This window comes from Salmo salar, chromosome 04, assembly GCF_965601325.2.
Source record: "Salmo salar chromosome 04, fSalSal1, whole genome shotgun sequence".
NCBI lineage: Eukaryota > Metazoa > Chordata > Actinopteri > Salmoniformes > Salmonidae > Salmo > Salmo salar.
This window is the reverse complement of record NC_138294.1, coordinates 78,604,570-78,632,074: the sequence shown is the minus strand read 5'-3', so window position 1 is coordinate 78,632,074 and position 27,505 is coordinate 78,604,570. Positions and strand designations below refer to the sequence as shown.

Sequence of the window (27,505 nt, the reverse complement as noted above, 5' to 3'; positions counted from 1 at the left end):
CGCTGTTTGTGGGGTGTTGTCTCTTTGTTTTGAGCAGTTAACGTATCGGCATTTTCTTGGTTTTGTGTACGTGTTTATTTCAGTGTAAAGAATAAACATGTGTTCGCTCCCAGCTGTGTTTTGGTCCGCTTCCTCATCACCCGACGACGATCGTTACAGAACACCCCACCAAACCAGGACCAAGCAGCGGGAGGATAAGGAGCGCGAGAGATGGGCTCGCGAGGGGAAGGAGTTCTGGACCTGGGAGGAGATCATGTCGGGGAAAGGACCCTGGCGAAAGGATTCCCAGGTCGAGGAGGTAATGCCAGCCGGTGGACGGAGTCGCAGGCGGCGGTCGAGGAGGCCCGGAAGACACCCCCAAGAATTTTTTTTGGGGGGGGGCTAATGGGGTGGTCCGGAAGGGCAGAGGAAGAGCCCAGACCACTGCTCTCGTGGGGGATGACGGCGGAGGAGGAGACGGAGATGAGGCGGTTGATTGAGGACCTGCTGAGGGAAGATCTGGAGGAGGAGCCATGGGATGCGGAGTTGCGCGCTGTGTCGCCAGTGCGCCCGCACAGCCCGGTGCGTCCGGTGGACATGCCCAGCACATGCCGTGCTAGGATGGGCATCCAGCCAGGACGAGTGGCTAAACCGGCTCCACGCTTCAGTTCACCAGTGCGTGTTCACAGTCCTGTCTGGCCCGTTCCTGTTCCCCGCACCAAGCCCACGGTGCGTGTCCACAGTCCTGTCCGGCCCGTCCCTGCTCCCCGCACCAAGCCATGGGAAGTGGAGTTGCGCGCTGTGTCGCCAGTGCGCCCGCACAGCCCGGTGCGTCCGGTGGACATGCCCAGCACATGCCGTGCTAGGATGGGCATCCAGCCAGGACGAGTGGCTAAACCGGCTCCACGCTTCAGGTCACCAGTGCGTGTTCACAGTCCTGTCTGGCCCGTTCCTGTTCCCCGCACCAAGCCCGCGGTGCGTGTCCACAGTCCTGTCCGGCCCGTCCCTGCTCCCCGCACCAAGCCCACGGTGCGTGTCCACAGTCCTGTCCGGCCCGTCCCTGCTCCCCGCACCAAGTCAGTGGTGCGTGTCCCCAGTCCGGCCCGGCCCGTTCCTGTTCCCCGCACCAAGCCCACGGTGCGTGTCCACAGTCCTGTCCGGCCCGTTCCTGTTCCCCGCACCAAGCCCACGGTGCGTGTCCACAGTCCTGTCCGGCCCGTCCCTGCTCCCCGCACCAAGCCCACGGTGCGTGTCCACCGTCCTGTCCGGCCCGTCCCTGCTCCCCGTACCAAGTCAGTGGTGCGTGTCCCCAGTCCGGCCCGGCCCGTTCCTGCTCCCCGCACCAAACCAGTGGTGCGTGTTCCCAGTCCGGCCCGGCCCGTCCCTGCTCCCCGCACCAGGTCAGTGGTGCGTGTCCCCAGTCCTGTCCGGCCCATCCCTGTTCCCCGCACCAAGCCCATGGTGCGTGTCCACAGTTCTGTCCGGCCCGTTCCTGTTCCCAGCACCAAGCCCACGGTGCGTGTCCACAGTCCTGTCCGGCCCGTCCCTGCTCCCCGCACTAAGCCCACGGTGCGTGTCCACAGTCCTGTCCGGCCCGTCCCTGCTCCCCGCACCAAGTCAGTGGTGCGTGTCCCCAGTCCGGCCCGGCCCGTTCCTGCTCCCCGCACCAAGCCAGTGGTGTGTGTTCCCAGTCCGGCCCGGCCCGTTCCTGCTGCCCGCACCAAGCCAGTGGTGCGTGTTCCCAGTCCGGCACGGCCCGTGTCCGGTCCACCGGTGCCCAATCCTGTTCCCGTCGACGGCTCCGCTCCGGAGCCTGAGCATGCCGCTCCACAGTGGTCCAGTCCGGGCCAGAGGGGTAGGGCTAAGGTGGAGGTGGGGGAAAGAACACGCCCGGGGCCAGAGCCTCCACCGAGGGTGAGGCGCCCACCCGGGTCCCCCCCCTAATAGACTTAAGTTTGGTGCGCCGGGAGTACGCACCGTTGGGGGGGGGGGGGGGGGGGGGGGGGGGTACTGTCACGCCCTGACCAGGTGAACTTGGGTATTTTGGTCAAGGTGTGTCATGTTGGGTATTTTTCCTTGGTTTGTTTTCTATGTTTGCGTTATAGCCTTGTGTTAGCTCTATGTGGGTTATTTCTATGTTGGGTTCTGTCGATTCCCAATCAGAGACAGCTGTCGCTAGTTGTCTCTGATTGGGATCACATTTAAGTTCCTTTTTCCCCCACGCTGTTTGTGGGGTGTTGTCTCTTTGTTTTGAGCAGTTAACGTATCGGCATTTTCTTGGTTTTGTGTACGTGTTTATTTCAGTGTAAAGAATAAACATGTGTTCGCTCCCAGCTGTGTTTTGGTCCGCTTCCTCATCACCCGACGACGATCGTTACAAGTGGTGCTATGGACAGATACTCCAATCTCTGCTGTGCAGCTTTGCAGCTCCTTCGGGGTTATCTTTGGTCTCTTTGTTGTCTCTCTGATTAATTCCCTCCTTGCCTGGTCCGTGAGTTTTGGTGGGTTTCCCTCTCTTGGCAGGTTTGTTGTGGTGCCATGTTCTTTCCATTTTTTTAATATGGATGTTTAAAGTTTCTGATATTTTTTGATCTGTACTTCTCCACAACTTTGTCCCTGACCTGTTTGGCGAGCTTCTTGGTCTTCATGGTGCCGCTTGCTTGGTGGAGCCCCTTGCTTAGTGGTGTTGCAGACTCTGGGGCCTTTCAGAACAGATGTATATATACTGAGATCATGTGACACTTAGATTGCACACAGGTGGACTTTATTTAACTAATTATGTGACTTCTGTAGGTATTTGGTCACACCAGATCTTATTTAGGGGCTTCATAGCAAAGGGGTGAATACATATGCACGCACCACTTTTCCGTTTATTTAAAACAACATTTTTGTTTTGAAACAAGTGTTTTTTTTAAATTTCATTTCACCAATTTGGACTATTTTGCGTATGTCCATTACATGAAATGTAAATAAAAATCAATTTAAATGACAGGTTGTAATGCAACAAAATAGGAAAAACGCCAAGGGGGATGAATACTTTCGCAAGGCACTGTAATATGGAAAAGAACAAACAAAGCAAGATATATATTTTTGAAAACATTCAGCAGTCCATTAATCAGTTGTTGTCTGTAAGTGTGTGTGTGTGCTGCTGGGTTGAAGCTATAAACCCATAGCCTTGGTTCTCTCATCCCTTCCAGGCTTTTGGGAGGGAGGGTGGACAATGAGCCTGTCGTAGCGAATGTAAGCAATGTCCCCACGCGCTCTGGCAGCTTGCATGGCCGGGATAAGTTATTTTCTCTTCTGGTGCACAGCTTCCGGATAGACGTCGTTGAGGAAGATGTACAGTACATTCCTCTCAAGTTTTTGTCTCTTTCCAGAACAGCTACCTTGTACCTGAACCTCAGGAACTTGACCTCTATCTGCTTGGGTCTGTCACCTGGGTGGGTTTTCCAGTCCTGTGGGCGTGCTCTACCTCAATCTTCCTGTGGTCCATCTTCAGTTTCTCTAAGATCATTTCCCTCATTTTGTCTTGAGACTGCGTCCAGGTCTCATGTGGACATTCTGCAATTCCGTCCGCAACAGTGTTGTTCTGTTTTGATTGTCCCTCGAGATAATCTGATTTCTCTGTCATTATTATCATGGATTCACATACAGAACTGATGTCCTCTCTCAATGACTTACAGATTGCTGTCATCTTGCCGTTTTCCTGTTTAAACTCATCGAGCAGACCCTGAGAGAACTGCAAACTGTTCTTCAGGTCCTGGACCTCTCTGGTGTGGTCGTCCATTATTGTATTAGTTGAATCCACCAGTATTTGGGCACAAAACTTGAAGCTATTTTCTAGTTGTTGTAACAACTGCTTGTAGAACTCTTTTTGTTTGTTTAAAAGATCCTTCACCTGTGATAGAGAGAAACCACTTTCTTCAACAGTACTCCCACCGGCTTTGGTCTTTGTCATGGTAGCAACGGAGGCTACGCTGTTAGTCCTCGCAGTTCCGGACAGAGCAGGTCGCAGTGATAATGGAAATAGAAACAAACAGTATGGTTCTAGACAGTCACAAGACAGGACAATGCTCGGTTCCAGCCACAAGGTCTAACCGCATCGTGGTATGCGTTCTAGCCCTCATGGAAACTTTGCTAGCTTGATAGGCAGCTAACAGTGGCAGCTAGGCTAGCTGCTACACCAAGCAGCTCATCAGACCATTGGTCGACAGGATCCCTGGACAGATAGCAGCAGTCCCAGCAACGGATGCCAACCCCGTTGCGGGATCCAAACTCAAAAAGTAGCTAGCTAGTAACATAACTTTTTCAATAGATCACTTTTTCAGAGACTTTCAAAACTTTCCAAACCACAAACCAAGTTCTCCCTCATTCCGCGTTCAAAAGGAAGTGACGACGTTCAGTAATGTTGTGCTCTCTCCTCCGCCCTCTCTCCTCCGTGACCCGGAATCCGATAAGTGGTCAAGTGGTCAGGGAGATGTCAATTTGTTAGTAGGCGAACAGAAGAGTGTCCTCACCGATACTCACCTTTCATCGAGGATTCTCCGTAAAACGGCAGCTATCCATTACAGCACCATTCCATTGTCTCACTGTCTCGTCATACATCAGCTCCAGTTCGAAGTTCACCTAAACAAGTTCATTCTTCGTCATTTGAACCGTTTACTCATACTATAACTTAAACCGTAACTGAAACAAAAACTGATTGTAGGAAAATAAAATGGCCTTTCCATATGGATACAAGTCCTAAACTGGTGGCTAATTTGAGTTAAGCTTAATTCAATTTTAGGACAACTAGGGCTTTCTCTAAGGGAATCCACTCAAAATGTTTTTGAGTGTTCAAACGCCACATTCTCTCAGTCAGCTGATAATACCATATCACATGTCTCCTATAATCACAACGCCTCACTCTGACTCATGAGGTTGATATGCCTGTTACCCCAATCATGGGAAATGATTACATTTGAATACTTGACGAAAAGGCTCTGGAATAAAAAGCTATTAAAGGGAAAAATGTTTTCAATAAAAGATCATGAACGTATTTAGAGAATATGTAAGAAGATGCAGGTCTGTATGTTTTAGTGTCAGTCTAAAAGAAGTATTATTATTATTGATTCTTTTAAATTAGACTCTTATATTGTGTTTTGCTGTGTTTTGCAGGTGCTAATGATGGATCCCTGACCACCACCACATATATACGAGCAGCTGCACCAAGTTAACCTTACCACGCCCATACAAACCTGGCAATACATTCCCCTTCAGCAAGGAGAGTGCAAAAAGTTCATCAGTAATACTGAGATTGAGACAGAGGTCTGCCAAACACCTACCTGCTCCCCTCACCCAGCCATCTAACCACAGAATATGAGCCTTTGGAAACTCAACTTACGCATGGACTTTAGCACGTAAACCACCTTCACTAACCCACACGTTGACTTCAAGGACCTCTGTACCAGGGGCTGCTGGAATTCCAATAACCCATATCCATAACTATACGTGGATTCTCCACCAAGCCACTGACCCAAAATAGGGAGAGCCATCACCATCACAGACTCACCCTGAACAGTGGCTTTGAGTGGAGTTGGCAACCATTTTGTTTTCTGAGAAGAGATAAGACCTGCAGGGTGGGCTCGGCACCATGATTGACCTGAGTTACCTGACGGAGGAGGAGCAGGAGATGATCCTGTCCGTATTAAAGAGGGACACAGATCTGAAGAGGGCTGAGGAACAGCGTGTGAAGTGAGTTGAGATTGAGTTGTCTGTGGATCTGTCAGGGCTGTGTGCAAATTAGATTGGGTCCAGAGTGTCTGAGATGATAGAGTTGATGTGTGCCAGCCTTTCAAAGCACTTCATTATTACAGATGTGAGTGCTACAGGGCGGTAGTCATTGTGGCAGGATGCCTTAGAGTTTTTGGGAACAGGAATGATGGTAGTCAGCTTCAAAAATGTGGGGATTACAGACTGGGACAAGGAGAGGTTGAAAATGTCTGTGAAGATGCTTGCCAGATGGTAAGCACATGCCCTGAGGACACACCCTGGAATACAGTGGTAGGGTTAAAGAAAAGTATTACAGCAGTGTGGGGAAACTCCAAGATATTAAAGAGATTCTAAGGTACTTTTATATACTTTTTTAGCCAGTAGTTCTGTAGTTCTGAAAGTAGTCCCCAAAAATTGTCCCCAAAAATTGCGTACTACCTCACATATGTGCAGATATGTGCACCACGTCATTGCTCTCTCACTCTACTGTGTGTACGTCTTGCTAGCTGTCACTCAAATGGCGAGGGGCTGTAGCTCATTGGCTAGAACTCAAATTGCTAGGGGGCTGGCAAATGTGGGGGAAAATATAAGGGAAAATGGCGCAGAACAGCATGCAGAAAAACAGTTGCTTTCAAACTTGGGATAAAGTGGCTAATTGAGGTAAGACAATAATAAAAGTTCTGGAGCATGTCTTTAATAGATATGCCTGTTTCCTTATTATTTTTATCCTAATTTGTTTAATAATAAAAACATTGGTTTGGGTTGACTACAAAGGCATTTTAAAATATTTAGAATATTTTGTATTTAGAAACTTACTGGGTGAACCTTCTACTGCTTTTGTATTTAAAAACTTACTGGGTGAACCTTCTACTGCTTTTGTATTTAAAAACTTACTGGGTGAACCTTCTACTGCTTTTGTATTTAAAAACTTACTGGGTGAACCTTCTACTGCTTTTGTATTTAAAAACTTACTGGGTGAACCTTCTACTGCTTTTGTATTTAAAAACTTACTGGGTGAACCTTCTACTGCTTTTGTATTTAAAAACTTACTGGGTGAACCTTCTACTGCTTTTGTATTTAAAAACTTACTGGGTGTACCTTCTACTGCTTTTGTATTTAAAAACTTACTGGGTGAACCTTCTACTGCTTTTGTATTTAAAAACTTACTGGGTGAACCTTCTACTGCTTTTGTATTTAAAAACTTACTGGGTGAACCTTCTACTGCTTTTTCTCAATTAATTCAACATATAAATGGTTTGAATATTACACACACATTCTCTCTCTCTCAAACACACACGCACTTAGACAACATGAATTCAAACGTATGCTTGATTGCACTGTGTTTTGTTCATAAGAAATGTTGACAAGGTGTTGTTGCAATCATGTGAAACAACTGTAATACATGGGACTCATAACAAGGATTACATCACAGATTCATAACCAACAGCATGCACCTTCATAAATAAAAACGAGCACATATGCTTATGTTACTGTAAATGCCCCTGCTAGCAGGAAACTCAATAAGGTTTTCCAGGTTCTGACATAAGCTGTCATCAACTTATTGTATTGCCTCTGCCTGGTCTCCATTACTGGTTTTCCATTGTTAAGTGTCCATATTTTGAACGTTTACCCTCTCTCCACTTAGGAATCTACAAAAGCAAGAATGTGACAAGGGCAAGCTGAAGTACCTGACTGGAGAGTGGTTCTATGAGACAAAGTCAAGGCGTCACAGAGACAGGATCCATGGTTCTGACATCATCAAAGCATCCATAAGTCGGAGGAAACCTGTGACCATATGTGAGTTATAGCCGTGTCAAGCTATGCAACTTTAGACGGTCGTTGAATCTTGCAGAGACCATTACGGGTTTGTATGACTAAATGCTGCATTGCAGAAATTGCTCACAGATTCCCTTAAAATGTACAGTAACTCTATTCCTAGGCATTTAATTTGTTGAAATATTGTTTGGTGGATATTACATTGCTGAACATTGATATACAAGTAAAACTAAATGCATGCTCTTCAACCGATCGCTCCCTGCACCTGCCCGCCCGTCCAGCATCACTACTCTGGACGGTTCTGACTTAGAATATGTGGACAACTACAAATACCTAGGTGTCTGGTTAGACTGTAAACTCTCCTTCCAGACTCACATCAAACATCTCCAATCCAAAGTTAAATCTAGAACCGGCTTCCTATTTTGCAACAAAGCATCTTTCACTCATGCTGCCAAACATACCCTCTTAAAACTGACCATCCTACCGATCCTCGACTTTGGCGATGTCATTTACAAAATAGCCTCCAACACTCTACTCAACAAATTGGATGCAGTCTATCACAGTGCCATCCGTTTTGTCACCAAAGCCCCATATACTACCCACCACTGCGACCTGTACGCTCTCGCTGGCTGGCCCTCGCTTCATACTTGTCGCCAAACCCACTGGCTCCAGGTAATCTACAAGACCCTGCTAGGTAAAGTTCCCCCTTATCTCTGCTCGCTGGTCACCATAGCAGCACCCACCTGTAGCACGCGCTCCAACAGGTATATCTCTCTGGTCACCCCCAAAGCCAATTCCTCCTTCGGCCGCCTCTCCTTCCAGTTCTATGCTGCCAATGACTGGAACGAACTACAAAAATCTCTAAAACTGGAAACACTTATCTCCCTCACTAGCTTTAAACACCAGCTGTCAGAGCAGCTGGGCCACGTAACCTCTGGCTACCTTCTGTTGTGGATTTCAGATTTGAGGTAAATAATACTTTTTTTTTTAATTGGTGAGGCGGGTTGCAGGAGAGTGTTTTGAGGTTGAGTTTTCAGAAACAAATATGTAAAAAGATATGCGAAGAAAATATGTAAATATATATATACACGGGACACGACAAGAGGAGGACAAAGGACGTCTGACTGCTATGCCATCTTGGGGAAGAAAACATAGCCCATCTATAAATAGCCCAAACAATTACCTCTTCCTCTACTGTATTAATTTATTTATTTATTTTGCTCCTTTGCACCCCATTATTTATATTTCTACTTTGCACTTTCTTCCACTGCAAATCTACCATTCCAGTGTTTTACTTGCTATATTGTATTTACTTTGCCACCATGGCCTTTTTTGCCTTTACCTCCTTTATCTCACCTCATTTGCTCACTTTGTATATAGACTTATTTTTCTACTATATTATTCACTGTATGTTTGTTTTACTCCATGTGTAACTCTGTGTTGTTGTATGTGTCTAACTGCTTGCTTTATCTTGGCCAGGTCACAGTTGTAAATGAGAACTTGTTCTCAACTAGCCTACCTGGTTAAATAAAGGTTAAATATTTTTTTTAAATATGAACAGTTGACTCTGAAACAAGAACACAAAAGGATAATTAAATAATGCATTTTACTCTTCATGTACCCCTCTGTCATGTGCAGGCAGTTTTGCTCTCTAGAATAGCATGAATTTTCCTATTTTCTATAGCTGGTTGACGTTCAGTAGACATAGAGGGTGTTGCACTAATAGGAATGCTCATTCCATCCTTCACTTCATGAGAGGGATGGCTGTTAGATGTATTGTGACATATAGAGTGGAGGTGAGTTGGACTCACGCTCTCAGGATGAGGTAGCCCTGCCTGAAACTACAAAATCAATGTCACCCTCGGCCCAAAAGTGAATTTCCTCTTGGCTTAATGGTCGGTTTCCCGAGCAGTAGATTGGGGTTTAGATCCCACCTGTGACACAGACATACAGTATGTGTCTTCATCTGGTTTGTCAGTGGTTTTACTGAGGCCTGCATCCCATTTGTTCTGTGTTGTAGTGGAGCTCTCCCAGATGTGGGGAGAGAGGCCCAGCTTTGTGAACAGTGAGAACCAGGATGTGTATGTTCCTCCAGAACTCTCGGGCCTTTTAGAGGAGCCACCGGCTCAGCACAACAACTACTACAGGTGAGAGTTCCATGATATGGGCCCATTGTGCACTGATGGAAAAATTGTCATACTTGAGTAAAAGATACCTTAATAGAAAATGACTCAAGTGAAACTGAAAGTCACCCAGTAAAAAACCTACTTGAGGAAAAGTCTAAAAGTATTTGGTTTTAAATATACTTAAGTATCAAAAGTAAATGGAAAATTATTTCAAATTCCTTATATTAAGAAAACTAGATGGCAACATTTTCAGTTTTTTTTTAATTTACGGATAGCCAAAGGCACGCTACAACACTCAGACATATCATTTACAAATGAAGCATGTGTTTAGTGAGTCCGCCAGATCAGAGGCAGGAGGGATGACCAGGGATGTTCTCTTGATAAGTGTGTGAATTAGAATATTTTCCTGTCCTGCTAAGCATTCAAAATGTAACAAGTACTTTTGGGTGTCAGGGAAAATGTATGGAGTAAAAAGTACATACTTTTCTTTAGAAATGTAGTAAAGTAATAGTTGTCAAAAATATAAATAGTAAAGTACAGATATACTTAAGTAGTCATTTCAAGTATTTTTACTTAAGTACTTTACACCCCTGCCATTTTGTTCATGTTTTTAGAAACTATGGTTGTTTTTAGGGCTGTGTGTAACGTCCATTTTTATAGTTTACTTTGTTTGTCATCTCTCTCCCTTTCTCCTGCTGCGGCTGCTTCCTACCCACAAAGCCTCGCCCCCTGTCACACAAGCGGCGCAGTTCCTTCTCCTCGATGTTAGATTCAAAGTTAGATATATACGTTTGCATGCTGTTCTGTTAGATCAAATGCAGTCAACAGATTGTTTGAAACAAGAATGATGCTGCTTTCCACGTTCTTCTTACAGTTTTTTACAATCGCTAGGACCCATTTCTCAATACTTAGGTCACTTTTTCAAAACTCTTCACACAGTTCTCCTAACCAACTTTCAGCTTGGCACAGTAGTTAATTTCACATCCAAAATGTAGTAAAACTACCAAACACTTCATACATGTCTCAAATCAACTAATTCTTCCATAACACTAGCAAAGGTTGTCACCCAACAAGCACACTTTGTCACTCATAAAACAACGACCTAAACAACACTAACAACAGGTAGCATTACACAATGTTTTCTTTTGTAACATTTCTTTACAAAACAAGAATGACACCCTACTGTTTAGAATTCACTGCTGTATATGTTACAGGAATGAATCAGACATGATGCAATATGCTTCAATATGTTTTTTGTAATGTTTTGGCATTAAGTGATTCCAAAATACAATAATTTGTATATACACCATCTACCGATACAGATGCAGTAGCAATGCTAGTCAACCCTGTCTTCTGCATTTGGCCACAGGTTTTCATCCACATCACATCTTATGTCATCTTGGGAAATACACATAGGAAAGAATCTTTTGACATGCCTGGTCCATCCCTGGCAATCTTCTGCAGATATGTCCAGGCATCCAGCATTCATTGCGTCCAGGAGGGACATTTGATCATGTGGATGGTGGTCATAAACCTTCCACCTCCACGAGGAAAATAATTCCTCACTGGGGTTGAGGAATGGAGAGTAAGGTGGGAGGATAAGTGACACCATCCTGGGATGGGCTGCATGCCACTCTGTGACTGCACAGGAGTGGTGAAATACCACATTGTCCCATACAATTACAAACGTTGGCCGATTTCGCCTCATTGCAACCCTTTCCTCTCTTGGCACAACCCTTCCATAGAGGTCACCCAGGAATTAAATGAGATGCTTGGTGTTGTACGGCCCAATTAACAGCGATCCATCAGAGGATATTGCTGCACACATTGTGATGTTGGCACCCCTCTGGCCCGGGACATCCACTGTGGCTCTTTTCCCAATCACATTCCTTCCTCACCACCGTGTTCTGGCCAGGATGAAACCAGCCTCATCCACAAAGATGAATATGTGGGGTGTTTGCCTGGCTTCAATCTCCATGACTCTCTAAAATAAATCCACAAGGCAACATAAGAGTTAGGCTATTACGGTAGTTTACATTATACCTAAAACATGCCATTGTGTGCCCTGCCCTGTTTGGTTTGGTTCAAAACCAGTTGTGTATTTTATAGTCATCTTACCTGGACTTATTGGTTCCTGAGTTGCTTGACTCGTTCAGAGTTCCTCTCAAAGGGGACAGTGTACAACAGGACTCTAGAAATAGTTGTTATGGTTACATTGTGAATATTTCCAAATGTAATGTTGTCTGCCAACACTCTGTCCCGAATCTCTGTGAGTTTTATGCCATTGTTTCTGATGACCATATCAACGATTGCAGTTTCCTGCACAGCAGTGAAAATCCCACCTGTCCCGCCTGTGTGAGGTAACTGTTGGGTCCTAAGCAGAAATACAAAAACAATTACACACAAGTGGGTTTGGAGGCTTTGCTCAATTTATTTCTGTAATGTGCAGTTCAGTCAGATGCCCTTGCAGAATGCACATCTTACCTGTTGTTTTGCTGGACATTTCTCACAATAGATGCCACTGTTGAGCGTTGCAGATTTGGCTGCACTCTCAGACCAGCCTCTCTCATTGATAGACCATGATTTATTACATGATCAATTATAGTAGCCCTAATCTCATCTGAGGCTACAGCTCTTGATCTTCCTCTCAGTCTTCTTCCAACATATGTACTCCTTTCCCTATCCCAGCCACTCCAAGTTTTGTTGCTTTGCAATATTTACCAACTTGTGCTAAGTAGTGCAATGCCATTGAGAGATTTTTAATTACTGCATTTTAAACAGCTAACAAACAGACAGATATAAGAAATGAGAGCAGTTTGTGAGATATCGCTCTTCCTGTCTTCGGAAAGTATTCAGACCCCTTGACTTTTTCCTCATTTTGTTACGTTACATGAGATATGAGATTCGAAAATTGAGCTCAGTTGCATCCTGTTTCCATTGATCGTCCTTGAGATGTTTCTACAACTTGACCTGTGGTAAATTCAATTGATTGGACATGATTTGGAAAGGCACAGACGTGTCTATATAATGTCTCACAGTTGACAGTGCCTGTCAGAGCAAAAACCAAGCCATGAGGTCGAAGGAATTGTTCATAGAGCTCCGAGACAGGATTGTGTCGAGGCACAGATCTGGGGAAGGGTACCAAAACATTTCTTCAGCAATGAAGGTCCCCAAGAACACAGTGGCCTCCATCATTCTTAAATGGAATAAGTTTGGAACTACCAAGACTCTTCCTTGAGCTGGCCGCCCGGCCAAATTGAGCAATCGGGGGAAAAGGGCCTTGGTCAGGGAAGTGACCAAGAACGAGATGGTCACTCTGATAGAGCTCCAGAGTTCCTCTGTGAAGATGGGAGGAGCTTCCAGAAGGACAACCATCTCAGCAGCACTCCACCAATCAGGCCTTTATGGTAGAGTTGCCAGACAGAAGCCGCTCCTCAGTAAATGGCACATGACAGCCCACTTGGAGTTTACCAAAAGGCAGCTGAAAACTCTCAGACCATGAGAAACAAGATTCTCTGGTCTGATGAAACCAAGATTGAACTTTTTGGCCTGAATGCCAAGCATCACGTCTGGAGGAAACCTGGAACCATCTCTACGGTGAAACATGGTGGTGGCAGCATCATGCTGTGGGGGTGTTTTTCAGTGGCAGGGACTGGGAGACTAGTCGGGATCGAGGGAAAGATGAACGGAGCAAAGTACAGAGAGATCCTTGATGAAATCCTGCTCCAGGGCGCTCAGGGCCTCAGACTGTTGCGGAGGTTAACCTTCCAACAGGACAACGATCCTAAGCACACAGCCAAGACAACGCAGGAGTCTCTGAATGTCCTTGAGTGGCCCAGCCAGAGCTCGGACTTGAAACCAACCGAACATTTCTAGAGAGACCTGAAAATAGCTGTGTAGCAACGCTCCCCATCCAACCTGACAGCTTTTAGGATCTGCAGAGAAGAATGGGAGAAACTCCCCAAATACAGGTATGCCAAGCTTGTAGCGTCATACCCAAGAAGACTCGAGGCTGTAATTGCTGCCAAATGTGCTTCAACAAAGTACTGAGTAAAGGGTCTGAATACTTATGTAAATGTAATATTTCAGTTTTTTATTTTTAATAAATTTGCTAAAATTTAGAGAGATTGATGAGGGAAAAAAATGGGATCAAGCATTAGCCCAGATCATATGGGCATGATTGCTAAAGAAGGAGTCATTCAGACATTACAGTAAGTAGACATTTAGTCATCTGCTTCTAAGGTTAGAACTCACATGCTCTTGTTTTCCTTGGTTTCCACAGTCATGGTACTTCTCATTCATATATTGTTGAGGAATGTGTGTTGTGTGAATGAGTGGTACCATTACACTCTAAAACCAAGGAAAACAACTGGACTGCAGTCAGCCACCTACAGTGAAAATATCTGAGATGTGAAAATGTGAGTTTTTGAAAATGTTGATACATGCAATACTTGGGGCTTTCATGAATGCATGCAAAGCTTGCAGAGCAAATGAAAATGCACCTGCACTTAACTGATGTGGTGGCAGTCGTGGTCGACTGTAGGCATAATCAACCAATTGTCCACATAATTGCCAGAGTGATAACTTAAAAACATGAAACATTATAACGATTATCCCATGCCTTAATCAAGTGTATGTTATTCTTTAAAAGATGAAGAATAATGATGATGTCTACATTTTAAATTGTATTCACCATAGGGACGACAGCTACAATCTGCAGTCCCCCACAAAGGTTGGTTAAAGTAACTGTAACACTTTATTTCACATTCATGTTCATTTTTATTGATTTACTATTTAGTAACAAAGTATATGGTAACGCACACACACACACACACACACACACACACACACACACACACACACACACACACACACACACACACACAAAAGTGGACAACATGGGTGTTTCATTGCTGACGCAAACCTGTGTTTTCCTCTTACTGTACTGAAGCAAAGACAGAACCCATTCAACAGCACACCACTTACACCTGAAACTTTGGAGGAAACAGACAGCCAGTTACCCAATGAAGCAATGGAGCAAACCAAGACACCTGACGGGGGTGAGCTCCTTACCTGTACATTATCTGTGGGTGTCATTTTAGTATCCAAGAATAAACTGAAAAAGGGCATCAAGTGAATGTATGGATTTGGTAATAACACTTCATTTGAATGTTCTGTCGTAATGTCTGTGTAAGGTAGTCATAAACATAACTTAATGCTACGCCACATGTTGCACCAAAAATGTTCTGAAACCTTACAGCTGAGAAGTTAGTTACTTTAATGAATCTTTCTGTAAGTTATGTTTTTAGCAGTCTTATGTTAGCGATATCACAGAACATTCAAAAATGTTCAAATACATACCAAACACTGACATTTTATGGTTCCTATGCCAAGACACCACCATTTTAGTGAAACATTTTGAGGCAAGTGGTTTCTATTTGACGTCAAGTAATTTGCACGTTTACTACAGTAATTCAGGATTCATGATTCAACTGTAACACACCATGTGTTGTGTTTTTAATGGAGTGGACGGCTAGATGGACAAACAGTCAAAGCATTTTTCTTGCAACAACCGTAAGTCTGGTGAACTGATCCCATTGAAAGCCATGCGTGTAAACCCTCTCCTGGGCTTTCGCTATTTCTCCGTTGCTTTTTAAACAAATTGCTAGCATGTTCTCGTTGCATGATTGTTGTCAGCATGTATTTTTGTCATGTCATGAACATAATATGGATCTTGTATTTCTTCCACCTTTCTTTCATAACATTCTCATAAGAAGGGAAGAGGAAAACACAGTTCCCACTAGCCATTTTGTAGATTCCAATTATCAAAACAGAATGCAAAAATGATTACCATTGTTCATTCTCATTGTTTGGCTAAAAGATTAACCTGCATTTCCCTTGTATAATAACTAATGCTGTAGTATTTAGGTAAACTTCAGTTTTGTAACTACAGTGCTTGAGCCAGTTGCCCTTCATTTAAAGACGTGCAACAATAGTGTGGCAATTTGTCAAAGTATGTGCTCTGAAACAATTGCATTTAATGAAATGAGCCAATGAGTATCTAGCAACTAGTCAGGTCTTTCCCAGAAGGAAGGCAAGCCAAAGGGGGAGGTATGCAAATACAGACTAGCAGAGGGATTACGCATAAAGGCATGTACCCTGACTCCAAAGCCCTAAGCTGCAATGCATGACTTGTCTGTGCTGGAGATCCTTAATGTTTCCCCCTAGTGTATCTGAAAACAATGTTTTTCAAGGAATCTAGGCACTAACTACCCACTGGGCAAAAACTGGTTGAATCAACGTTTTTTCCACATCATTCCAACCCAAAAAATGTAATGTGTTGACATTGAATCAACATGGAAAACTGATTGGATTTGAAAGAAGTCATCAACTTAAGGGAATTTCATATTTTTTTCACCCAACTTTTAACCTAAATCCAATGACATGGTGACATGTTTGATTGAATTCACATTTGGTTAATTCACATTAGTTGACAACTCAACCAAATGTAAATCAAAACTAAACATTGAAATGAAGTCTGTTCCCAGTGGGTATTTTGTAACATTCTCTCATGTAGAATAATCTCCCAAGCTATTATGAAAATCATGATAATGACAATAACCATGAAGGAATTAAATCAAGGAAGTAAACCAAGAATGTAATCCGATGCAAATGTACTAAAAGTCCCTAGCCGCACCACCCAATTAATGTATTTGCATCTACATTGGTATCCACTATATGTTTGTGGTGTTAACCATAAGACGTCATTGTCATCGCTTCTTGAAACATGCTTGCTTTATCCACCTGCTTTTGTGCCCTAATTTTCTATCCACCACCCCCCATTGTCTTTCCCCCAGAGTTTCTACCACCATCTGAGTTCTGCGTTGCTCATCTAACTAACTTAAAATCGATCTGTTCCGAAAACATCCAGAGTGCACCTCTGCGCATGCCTGTCCCCAAAACAAGAACAATCATTAACAGATCCCAGGACTCTCTCTTGGAGAGCCCAGCAGCCAGACAGGCCAGCAGCCAGACAGGCCAGCAGCCAGACAGCTCAGCAGCCAGACAGGCCAGCAGCCAGACAGGCCAGCAGCCAGACAGGCCAGCAGCCAGACAGGCCAGCTTTCCCGCCCCTAGGAGCATCCTCAAACAAAGCAGCTCCACTGACTTTCTTCAGTTCCGAAACGTCTGCAGCCGCCAGCCAGAACCACAGTGTCCACAAACGCTGCACTCCAGCAACGGGGCCTTAGAGCCATCTTCAGACACCTGGTCTGCTAAAGAGAGAGAGACCCTGGTCTGGATAGACAGGAAACAGGTGAGATTCGGCCTAGCAGTGAGCAGGAGCAGCGCGGAGTGGCCCACTGAGATGCAGGATGGAAAGGAGCTGGGCGAACACAGTCTCCTGGATCTGGACTGTACAAACCCGCCAGAGGGAGAGGAGGAGACGGTGCAGTCAGACAGAAGTGGCATCAACAGTGGGATTGACCAGGGTGATCACGGACCACTAAATGAAGACATTGAGGTTTTGACAGCTGTAGGTTCACCTTGCTGGCTCCAACAGCCCATTCATGATACACAGAGACAGGTGGACATAGGTGAGGGTCTGAGTTGCAGAGAGAAGCCAGATATAAGATGCCTAGACACAGGCCCAGCCCAGGTCCCTGCTGGTAAGGCTAGTGCATCTCCATTTTATAAATTTTATTAATTAATTAATCAAATCAATCTATCAGTCAACAATCAACCCATCAATCAATTAAAATATTTGTAGTGAGGAGTGTAGAGAATGATTTTAGGTTTGTATTCAATTAATTTAGGAAATAAAACTTTAGAAACTACTCACCATGTTTGTGTTGTAAGATCTGTTTTTTAATCACTAACCTGCTTGCTTTCATACATGAATGTACACATTGATTTATTGTATGATGATAATATTTGCTGATGGTGATTGGTGAATTTGGACTGCAAGGAATGTGCTCTTTTTTTCATTGGTGAGGGGCATTGAAATGATATGGTTGCCTAATGTTTTACAAATCATTTCCTTCTATTACATGCTATTGCTCATCATTATACTGACTTGTAGATGACATAGTTCAATTCAATCATTTTCTTGATTATTTATTGCTCTGTTCAAATGTAGGATCTGAATTTGATTATTATTTTGTTGCTGAGAATTTCCCTGCCTGTAGTGTATTTGAGTTTTAAAAAAGTCTTCCAAAATGTGTCATTTCCACTTTAAACTTCTGACTTGATTTGCCCTAATGAAAATATATCAACCCCTACAAAAATGTCCATTCATTATAATCCACATATTAATTCACATTTCCTGTTGCTGCAGGATTATTTTCCTGCTGTAGCAAACTGGCTCAAATTAAGATCCTACATTTTGTATGTCAGCAAATACAAGTAATGAGCAATCCAAGTTGTTTTGATTTCCTTTACAGATCAACTTGAGCATCATCATGCTGAGTCCCTTACCCTTCAGGTGTCCGACCTCCATTGTGCTGAGCAAGAGACAGGTAAGCCCATTCTCTTGGGGGCTGCGGCCCAGGAGATCTCCCCCACCAAGATAACAGAGGAGGACGGTCAATCCATGGCTAAGGTTCGAGACTGGTTCAGCTGGAACCTGGGAAGCAGTGACAAGCCACAGGCACAGCTCCCCCAACAACCCAGTGATGAACCAGTGATTCCTGTCGACATCATCACAGATGAGATGCCAAGTGATGCTGCCTCTAAGAAGCCATCTAGTCGTGTGTCTCCAAAGCCTCGGAGAGGGCTCCTAGGGATATTTAGTAGATGGGAAGCAAGAGAAGAGAAAATCCCTGAGCCGCAAAGCCCAGTTAAAGAGGAGGTGGTCCTCTGTGAACCGAAAGAGCTTGACAACGCCACCCTGAACTTCATCAACTGCCAGTCCACTGTGAATACTTATTCTGACCAGCAGCAAGATCTGCATAAATGTGCTACTGACAAACAGTCAGCTAAAAATGAGAAGACACCAGAGGTTAGAGAACTAGTGCTTAAAAAAGAAATAGACCAAACTCAACAGGAGCCACAGGGGAGTGCATGTGGAGTAGATACGTTACCAGATAAACTATCCAACTTGAAATCATTTTGTGAAAGAAAAATTGGCCCTAAAATACTGCTCAGTAAACTAAGCACTGATACAATGATGTGTGAAGTACTTGTCAGTGCTGGGGATACTTGTGACCAAAAAATGCATGATTTTGGTAAAGATTTTGCCAAGGCTGAGACTGTTGAAGCATCATCATCTTTTCAAAATATTCAGCTTGACCTCGACACTAGTGGCATGAGAAAGTCCAATATCTTTGGAGCAATAAGCAATGATAGCAATGACTCACATATGCTGATTAACCATCCCGTCTCCCAAAAGGTGGAAACCTCAGAGCAGTGTAACATCAGTGCTGCTCTATCATATGACGAAAAGTCCTCATCTTCCGTTGAAAGCAACTACATGTTAAAAACATCAGGTGACAATGATACATTCAGGGATAAATCCATCCTTATCTCTGAAGATAATTCCAGTTCATCTGTGGGCTTGACAGTGCCTTCGCAGACAGTCCAGCTAGATGAGAAGGTGAACATTCCTTTACATGTCTCTCCATCCAGTCCCCGCACAAGCCGGCAGGGGCGTGTCCCAGTGCCCCTTGTTAGACGTTCCCTCAGTCAACAGGAAAGCAGGAAGGCCAAGATCAATAACCTCAAGTCCTTCTGGGAGAAAGAGAATAGTGGACCAAAGGTCATTGTTGGCAAATCAAAGGAGGCTTTAGATAGTCAAACCCATCCATTTTCAGAAACATCTCCAGTCCACCACTCAATTGCCACTTCTGAGTCTAGTCTAAGAACAATTGAAACTGACCTAGGGAAGGGTGACTGTGACAAGCAAAGCTCTTCCTTATACGGGGTTAAGGCCAGCGCCTCCGACTTGTCCATGACTGAAAGAATAGAAAAGGGTTTCATCAAGCGGAGTTCAAACTCATCACTACCGGGTAGTCACTGTAGTGTTGGCGATGTTGATTTCATAAATCAGCAAGATTCATGTAAGATAGAAACAGGGCCAACCCTGTATCAAGAAAGACCCTTAAGTCCTAAAACACCTCTGCCTAGATCTGAAATTCCAAAGTGGAAAGACAAAAGTGACGATGAACTTAAGAGAAGTCCTTCAAAGACCTGTCATCCTAAAGCCCTGCCCAGAGGTTCATCCAGTTTCCAAGGAGCCAGGCGTGATAGTTCTCCATTTAAATCCTTCTCCATAGACATTGCCTCACCCACAAGGGAGCATCAGGATGATCCAGAGAGAGCAACACCAGTGGTTAAACAGAGAAAAGGACTCTCACATGAAGCAATGCAGTCAGGATCAGAGTCCACCAAACATACCCTAGGAATCACGTCTACCTCTCCACAGTTTAGATCCGAAGAGAAGGGGCAGGATCGCCTGACCTTGCCACGTAGAGGCTCGGCACAGAGCTCACTAACTTCTATGATGTCCCCGCTATCACCTACTAGGTCGCTCCCTTGCCCAGTCAGAAGGACCAGTTTAGGGAACCTAAGTGTACAGGAGGGCAGTCCTTACTGGTCCTCTAGGCCAAATCATGGGGACCCGCATATAAGAAGAGCCTTTGAAGCTGGCAAGATTGGTCAACAGCCCATCAATAGGGATCCTGGTGAAAGAAAGCTTTCGGGAGCATCTGAAGTCTCTGAAACATATCTCCGCCTTGCAAGGTCTTTCATTCCCCAGAGCAATCAGCATTATTTGGGGCTCCCTGAGCGGACACACATCCCTCAGTTTATCTCAGATAAAGTGGGGAATGACCATCTGAGTCCCACTGTCCCCACTCCATTGCTCCTGAGCATGAGAAGCAGTGAGGGGAGTCCATCTTGGATCAGTCCTAGGTCCATGGAGAATGTCGACAGTCACTTATCCAGAGGAAGCATGCCTGAGATCTGGTCTCAATCTCGGGCAAGTTCAAGCTGTGAGCTTTGCATTTTCTCATCAAACATAGATTTAGTGATTTAGAAGTGAAATGGCTAATGATTTAAATGTGGGGGCAAATCATGTTGGCCACATCATTCTGACCTTTGATGGAAGCAGCAAGATTAGACGCACAGGACAATGTCTTCCACATGCCAGAATTTGCCTCTTTTGGGTAGATATACAGTGGTTCTTCCTTTAAAAGTTACAAGCTTATGCCGCGACCGTTTGGGGTAGATGGTGGCATTCTGTCATTTCACCACACTATCACAAGGGGGAGTTAGAACTCTGATCTATCAATAGTCAGGAACTGTGGCAATTAATGGAGGCGTTTTCAAAAACAAAAACAGTCATGTGGACTGACGATTATCAAAAAATAGGTACGGTGGGCTTTTGGTTTCTCTCCCTCTAAAAACAGAAATAAAAAATTCTAAATAACAAACTGGCTATATTTATAAATTAGTAAAAATGTCTCACCCCATGTTCAAGAATGGCCCTTTTCCCTTTATTCAGATTACAATCGCTCACTTTCGGTTATTTGAAACGAAATCATCTCCAAAATATAATACTTTTTTAAACAAGCCATAGAAAGTTGGTTGCAATTTCAGTAAAAAAAAAAAAAAAAGTAAGGAACTTGTCTGTCGGCCCTGCATTAAAGACCGAAATTGGTTAAAGAAAATTGTGATAAATAAAAATATATACCACTGTCTCTTGTGCATGTCATTTTCCTTTCAAAATACATTATAATTATATAAAAGCCCCTTAGATATTCTCACAGATCAGATTTGCCCTAACATAAAATGCCCCTTAGATATTAATTTAGAATCCTCCGATCCTCTAAATGTAATTATTCGCGGAGAGTCAAGTCATTGGTGGAGAGTCAGGCGGCATTGGCGGAGTTGAATAGGATGAGGAACGAGATGGATTCACAATCCATGCCAGGCAAACATGCAAATGTTTATTTCAACTACATTTTAGTTGCAACAACTTCGATCGGGTTTACATCAGGAGACCTACATGTGGAGATTTAAAAAATATTTTTAGATATACTGTAGGCCTACCGTAGGCGACATGAGTCTCACTAGTGTTGAGTAATGTGCTGTTAAAAGTATTTTATGTATTTTTATTTAACCTTTTATTTTACTACATAAAGGTCCACTTGACCCAGTTTATGCCCTCATTTGCAATGCAAACCATAACGAATTACTATGGGAATAAATGGAAGAGGCAAGTGGAAGGGGGAAAAAGTAAGGAACTTCTCTGTCGGCCCTGGAGGCCTTTTGAAAACATGTTTTCAAACACTTGTTTTTCACAAGGGCTATTAGCAGGACAATAGACATGATGTGGTCCCAAAAACACCTCTCTGACATAGGGTCCAGCATATCTCTTGTCTCTCCAGCTTTGATCCATGCCTGGGCCTGCAGTACGCAAAGTTCTTTGTTTGTCAGACGAATCATTGGGTCGAAACTACAGAATAGTACAAAACGAGAACAAACATGGTAAGTGTTTTGGGAAAAAAATATATACATATACACTACCGTTCAAAAGTTTGGGGTCACTTAGAATGTCCTTGTTTTTGAAAGAAAAGCACATTTTTTTGACCATTAAAATAACATCAAATTGATCAGAAATACAGTGTAGACATTGTTAATGTTATAAATTACTATTATAGCTGGAAACGGCAAATTTTTTATGGAATATCTACATAGCCGTACAGAGGCCCATTATCAACACCCATCACTCCTGTGTTCCAATGGCACGTTGTGTTAGCTAATGCAAGTTTATCTTTTTAAAAGGCTAATTGATCATTAGAAACCCTTTTGCAATTATGTTAGCACAGCTGACAACTGTTGTTCTGATTGAAGAAGCAATAAAACGGGCCTTCTTTAGACTAGTTGAGTATCTGGAGCATCAGCATTTGTGGGTTTGATTACAGGCTCAAAATGGCCAGAAACAAAGAACTTTCTTCTGAAACTCGTCAGTCTATTCTGGTTCTTAGAAATGAAGGCTATTCCATGCGAGAAATTGCCAAGAAACTGAAGCACTCGTACAAAGCTGTGTACTACTCCCTTCACAGAACAGCGCAAACTGGCTCTAACCAGAACAGAAAGAGGAGTGAGAGGCCCCGGTGCACAACTGAGCAAGAGGACAAGTACATTAGAGTGTCTAGTTTGAGAAACAGACGCCTCGCAAGTCCTCAATTGGCAGCTTCATTAAATAGTACCCGCAAAACACCAGTCAACAGTGGTGAATCCAGCATGCTGGCCTTCTGGGCAGAGTTCCTCTGTCCAGTGTCTGTGTTCTTTTGCCCATCTTAATCTTTTTTTTTTATTGGTCAGTCTGAGATATGTCTTTTTCTTTGCAGCTCTGCCTAGAAGGCCGCTTGTGGTCAACTATTTCAGCACCGTTTCGAGCTGCTCTGAGACAAGCAAGACTACTTAATATACATTTTATAACCGTTTTTTTTTATCGAATTCAATAACATACTTGTCCTATTGTAAAGTGTAGTCTAAAGGCCAATATGGGCAAACTTGCAATGTATTCGATGCTTAAGTACTCTAAAACCACGCTTGGGAAAAACAAAATGCCTCCAGCTGTCCATCACTACTTTAAATAAAAACACAGAATATCTAAGGGGCTTTTATATAATTATAATGCAGGGTTAATAATAATTGTTGGATAATAGATCACTATCACAATATTAAAAACTTTCAAATGCATTTATGAATTAGATCGCTTTAGCCAACATGTTGCAGTTCATCTGATGAATGTGCACATGGGCCTATTTATATAATGAATATGAAATCGGGGGGCAGAAATTATTAAATATTCAAGCTTTAGACCTCTCACTAAAGGCGTCAGTCATACAAAAGTTATACTTAAATCCGAACTGGTTGGAGATTACAAAAGTACATGGCCATAAAGGCTAGATAATTTTTCAAGCTGTTCATACATTCATAAATGACCAGCAGGGTCAAATAATATTAACAGGGGTTATGAAGAGCGTCTGGATAAGAGCGTCTGCTAAATGACTTAAATGTAAATGTAAATGAAGGGTGCAACCGGTCAGCACCTTAAGAGTAAATGCCAGTTGGCTTTTCATAGCCGAGCATTCAGAGGTCAAGACAGCAAGTGCGTGTGCGTGTGAGAGAGAGAGAGAGAGGATCGAAACATGCACACAAAAAAAGTGAAAGCTAGCTTGCCAGACCTTCTGTGTCCCAATTGGATATCACGCTATTGTGCCGTTGAACTTTACTCAACTTTATCTCGTCGCTCCTTCAGCCAGGTGTGCATAGCCAACGGTTGCATCACTCAAAGTCTCTTCATGACATTAATGGGTCGAAATAGATGAGTAAACCGAACAACTTTAGTGGTAAAAGGAAGTAGCAATATTGAATATACTGTGCTGTACCAAACTACTAATGCCGTTAAAACTGTCACTTTGCGTGAGCCAATAAGATCTCAATTAGATGTTTTATTTATATACAAATTCCTACATTTCATGGGACTAACCTGCCTTCATATTTGTATTTGTCATTTTATTGTATCTGCATTCTGACATAGGCACAAGATAAATGTCTCTAGCATTAACATGATAACCATTCTGTAGAGTAGATTAACTAAGGTCTCTCTGATTCAAATAAGTACATGAAGCGTAAAGAAAACCTTTTTGATTTCTAGATGCTTCCAATGTAAAATGTTTAGTAAATCACCTTTTCAAATCATTCTGTATGCCATAGACTTGGATCATTAAGAAACTGTGAAGTAAGCTAATATATATTTGTATTATCTGTCAGGGTGTTTCAAATAATCAGTTGATGGAATTGAAAACAAACTAATTCAAATATTCCCTAATCTTCATAAAGAACAATCAATACATTTTTGGAATGCAGTGTAACTGTTTGTTCAGAACAAGTATCTGGAAATATCAGATGAGGACATTTTTCTTAATGTCATGCAATCTATGAAGACCGTTTTTTGCAATATTTTCCAGAGCTGATTTTATTTTATCTGTGGCAGGTCATGGTGAGAACTCAAGCCCTATCAGGTTAGAGTTGAAACAAATGTCTTCAAGACCCTTATCCAGAAGTCTGGAGGATGTTTTATCACCACCAAAACGTAAATAGACAGTTCTTGGTTTTCCTGAGCTCAATAGGCTTGATTCTTGAATTCCTTAACTCAGTGTTATTCTCAATCCTAGACTGTGGTTAGCCGTGGCCAATTGTTCCAATTGTCGCTGTAACCGTTCAAATAAATATTTTAAGAAAGAGTTTTCATTGAGGATTATGATGTTGTTTTCATGATATCTGAAGTTAACTGTTTAATCCTCTAACCCTTTATTTTCTTCCAAAGGAGAAGAGAGAAGTATAATTGACCAAAGACGTGAAATGAATCTAAATGTGGATGATGGTAAATATTTCTGCTCAATTTCATTTGATAAAAACAGTGTACATTTGCTTTTTGTTTGAAGGCAGACACCGAGTATAGTGCAAACAAATACCATTTTGTTATACTTGGCTTCTACTAAATTGTATTACTAGATTTTGACTGTATTTATTGGTGAGAGTTGAATCCCTGAACCATCAGTGATGAGAATAGATTAGAATTGTAACTCATTGTTGAAATATCACTATTCATATTTTATTTCAATTTGAGGAAACTAGAATTTTTCAAATAACATTGTTCTGTTGGTTGTTGTGGTTTCAGGCACAGTGATGCCATGGTTATAATAACATTTGATCTTGTGATTGTTTAAATCAATCTTCCTTGACTCTGCCCAAGTATGTTCACTATGTTCTTGTTTACACCCGATTGTATATTGAGTTAACATTTTTTTACAAGAAATGGAGCATAAGATGGTCTATTTGCATCTGATCAAACAAAAACACACAAAAATGCTGCATTAATTCCCCTGGTTTCAAAACATGCCCACAACACTCATCCTACGAAATCCCAAATCAATCCCTAGCTCTTACCTCTGAGGCACTTGGGGATATCTGAGAGGATTGGATTGGTATAAGGAATATGGCAACAATTCATGCACCTGTACTGTCATAGGGCAAGGTGGAAGTTCCGCAAATCGCTTACACCTTCCCAATCCTTTCCGATCTACACAATTGTCTAAGGGGAAGATGATAGGGGTTGATTTAGTAATTATGGAATTATTCAGGAAGTGGATTATTGAGAGCAGAGGAATGTTGAGGAAAGCATGTCGTTTGGCCAATATGATTACATCAGCTGTAATTACATTGTCTTGCAATTTCACTATTTCAGTGAAGACCATGCTGATTTGAGCCATTAGGAGAGATTCGTTAGAGAGTTGTAAAAGTCCTTATCCACCTATCTGCTTTGCATCTTCTGCAGTGCCTCCCTCCTCCCTCCTCCCCCTCCGTCTCCCTCCTCCCTCTCCCTCCTCCCTTTCAGTCCCGGAGCAGATGAAGAATATGAGCAAGTCGGTGTCTGTTTTGCAGGATGAGGTAAAACAAATAAAAATAAAAATACTGTGGCCTTTGTTCATAGTAAAAAAAATACCTAAGCATTTTTAGAGTGATATACCCCATCTGAATTAGGGGGAAGTGAATTGCCTTGTTAGCTTTAAGATGACAACAATACAAAATAACAGATTTTATAGAATTCTTCCCTCTTGAATTAATTTTAATGTCTTTCAAAATCCACCATTTATGACCAAATGCATAACATTTTCAGGGGTAATGCAGTCACCTTTCCTTTTTTTGAGGTCATATAATGAATGTATTTTTCATGCTTGGATAAGATGCATGAGCTATTGATAACCACTCTGTCCCACATTTGAGTACATTTTTAACATGGCTTGTACAGTGCCTTCGGAAAGTATTCAGACCCTTTCACTTTTTCCACATTTTGTCAGGTTACAGCCTTATTCTAAAATTGATTAAATAGTTTTTTTTGCTCATCAATCTACACACAATACCTCATAATGACAAAGAAAAAAAAACAGTATTCAGACCTTTTACTACTTTGTTGAAGCACCTTTGGCAGCAATTACAGCCTTGAGTCTTCTTGGGTATGACGCTACAAGCTTGGCACACCTGTATTTGGGGAGTTTCTCAGCTTCTTCTCTGCAGATCCTCTCAAGCTCTGTCAGGTTGGATGAGGAGTGTTGCTGCACAGCTATTTTCAGGTCTCTCTAGAGATGTTCGATTGGGTTCAAGTCCGGGCTCAAGGATATTCAGAGACTTGTCCCGAAGCCACTCCTGCGTTGTCTTGGCTGTGTGCTTAGGATCGTTGTCCTGTTGGAAAGAGTACCTTCGCCCCAGTCTGAGGTCCTGAGCTCTCTGGAGCAGGATTTCATCAATGATCTCTCTGTACTTTGCTCCGTTCATCTTTGCCCAGATCTTGATTGGTCTCCCAATTCCTGCCCCTGAAAAGCATCCCCACAGCATGATGCTGCCACCACCATGCTTCACCGTAGGGATGGTGCCAGGTTTCTTCCAGACATGATGCTTGGCATTCAGGCCAAAGTGTTGAATCTTGGTTTCATCAGACCAGAGAATCTTGTTTCTCATGGTCTGAGAGTCTTTAGGTGCCTTTTGACAAACTCCAAGCGGGCTGTCATGTGCCTTTTACTGAGGAGTGGCTTCTGTCTGGCTACTCTACCATAAAGGCCTGATTGGGTGAGTGCTGCTGAGATGGTTGTCTTTCTGGAAGCTCCTCCCATCTCCACAGAGGAACTCTGGAGCTCTGTCAGAGTGACTATCGGGTTCTTGGTCACCTCCCTGACCAAGGCCCTTCTCCCCCAATTGCTCAGTTTGGCCGGGCAGCCAGCTCTAGGAAGAGTCTTGGTGGTTCAAAACTTCTTCCATTTAAGAATGATGGAGTCCACTGTGTTCTTGGGGACCTTCAATGC

The 27,505-nt window shown here is 43.1% G+C and overlaps 1 protein-coding gene across 13 annotated transcripts in view; it reads left to right on the top strand.

Annotated features, from left to right (window-relative positions):
• Window positions 1-27,505, top strand: part of sytl2a (synaptotagmin-like 2a) — a 44,642-nt gene that overhangs the window by 9,885 nt on the left and 7,252 nt on the right. For 3 of the 13 annotated variants that reach the window (XM_014197951.3, XM_014197947.3, XM_014197948.3), the window contains exons 2-11: window positions 5,137-5,712; window positions 7,376-7,527; window positions 9,527-9,653; window positions 14,331-14,364; window positions 14,584-14,692; window positions 16,490-17,299; window positions 18,074-20,620; window positions 24,640-24,738; window positions 24,973-25,029; window positions 25,984-26,096. In XM_014197951.3, the coding sequence (XP_014053426.3) occupies window positions 5,612-5,712; window positions 7,376-7,527; window positions 9,527-9,653; window positions 14,331-14,364; window positions 14,584-14,692; window positions 16,490-17,299; window positions 18,074-20,620; window positions 24,640-24,738; window positions 24,973-25,029; window positions 25,984-26,096 (4,149 nt within the window). In that variant the 5' untranslated portion in view covers window positions 5,137-5,611. Of the gene's footprint in view, window positions 1-5,136; window positions 5,713-7,375; window positions 7,528-9,526; window positions 9,654-14,330; window positions 14,365-14,583; window positions 14,693-16,489; window positions 17,300-18,073; window positions 21,644-24,639; window positions 24,739-24,972; window positions 25,030-25,983; window positions 26,097-27,505 lie in introns of those variants that run through there. The other 10 variants (XM_045717321.2, XM_014197950.3, XM_014197956.3 and 7 more) reach the window with 9 other exon arrangements.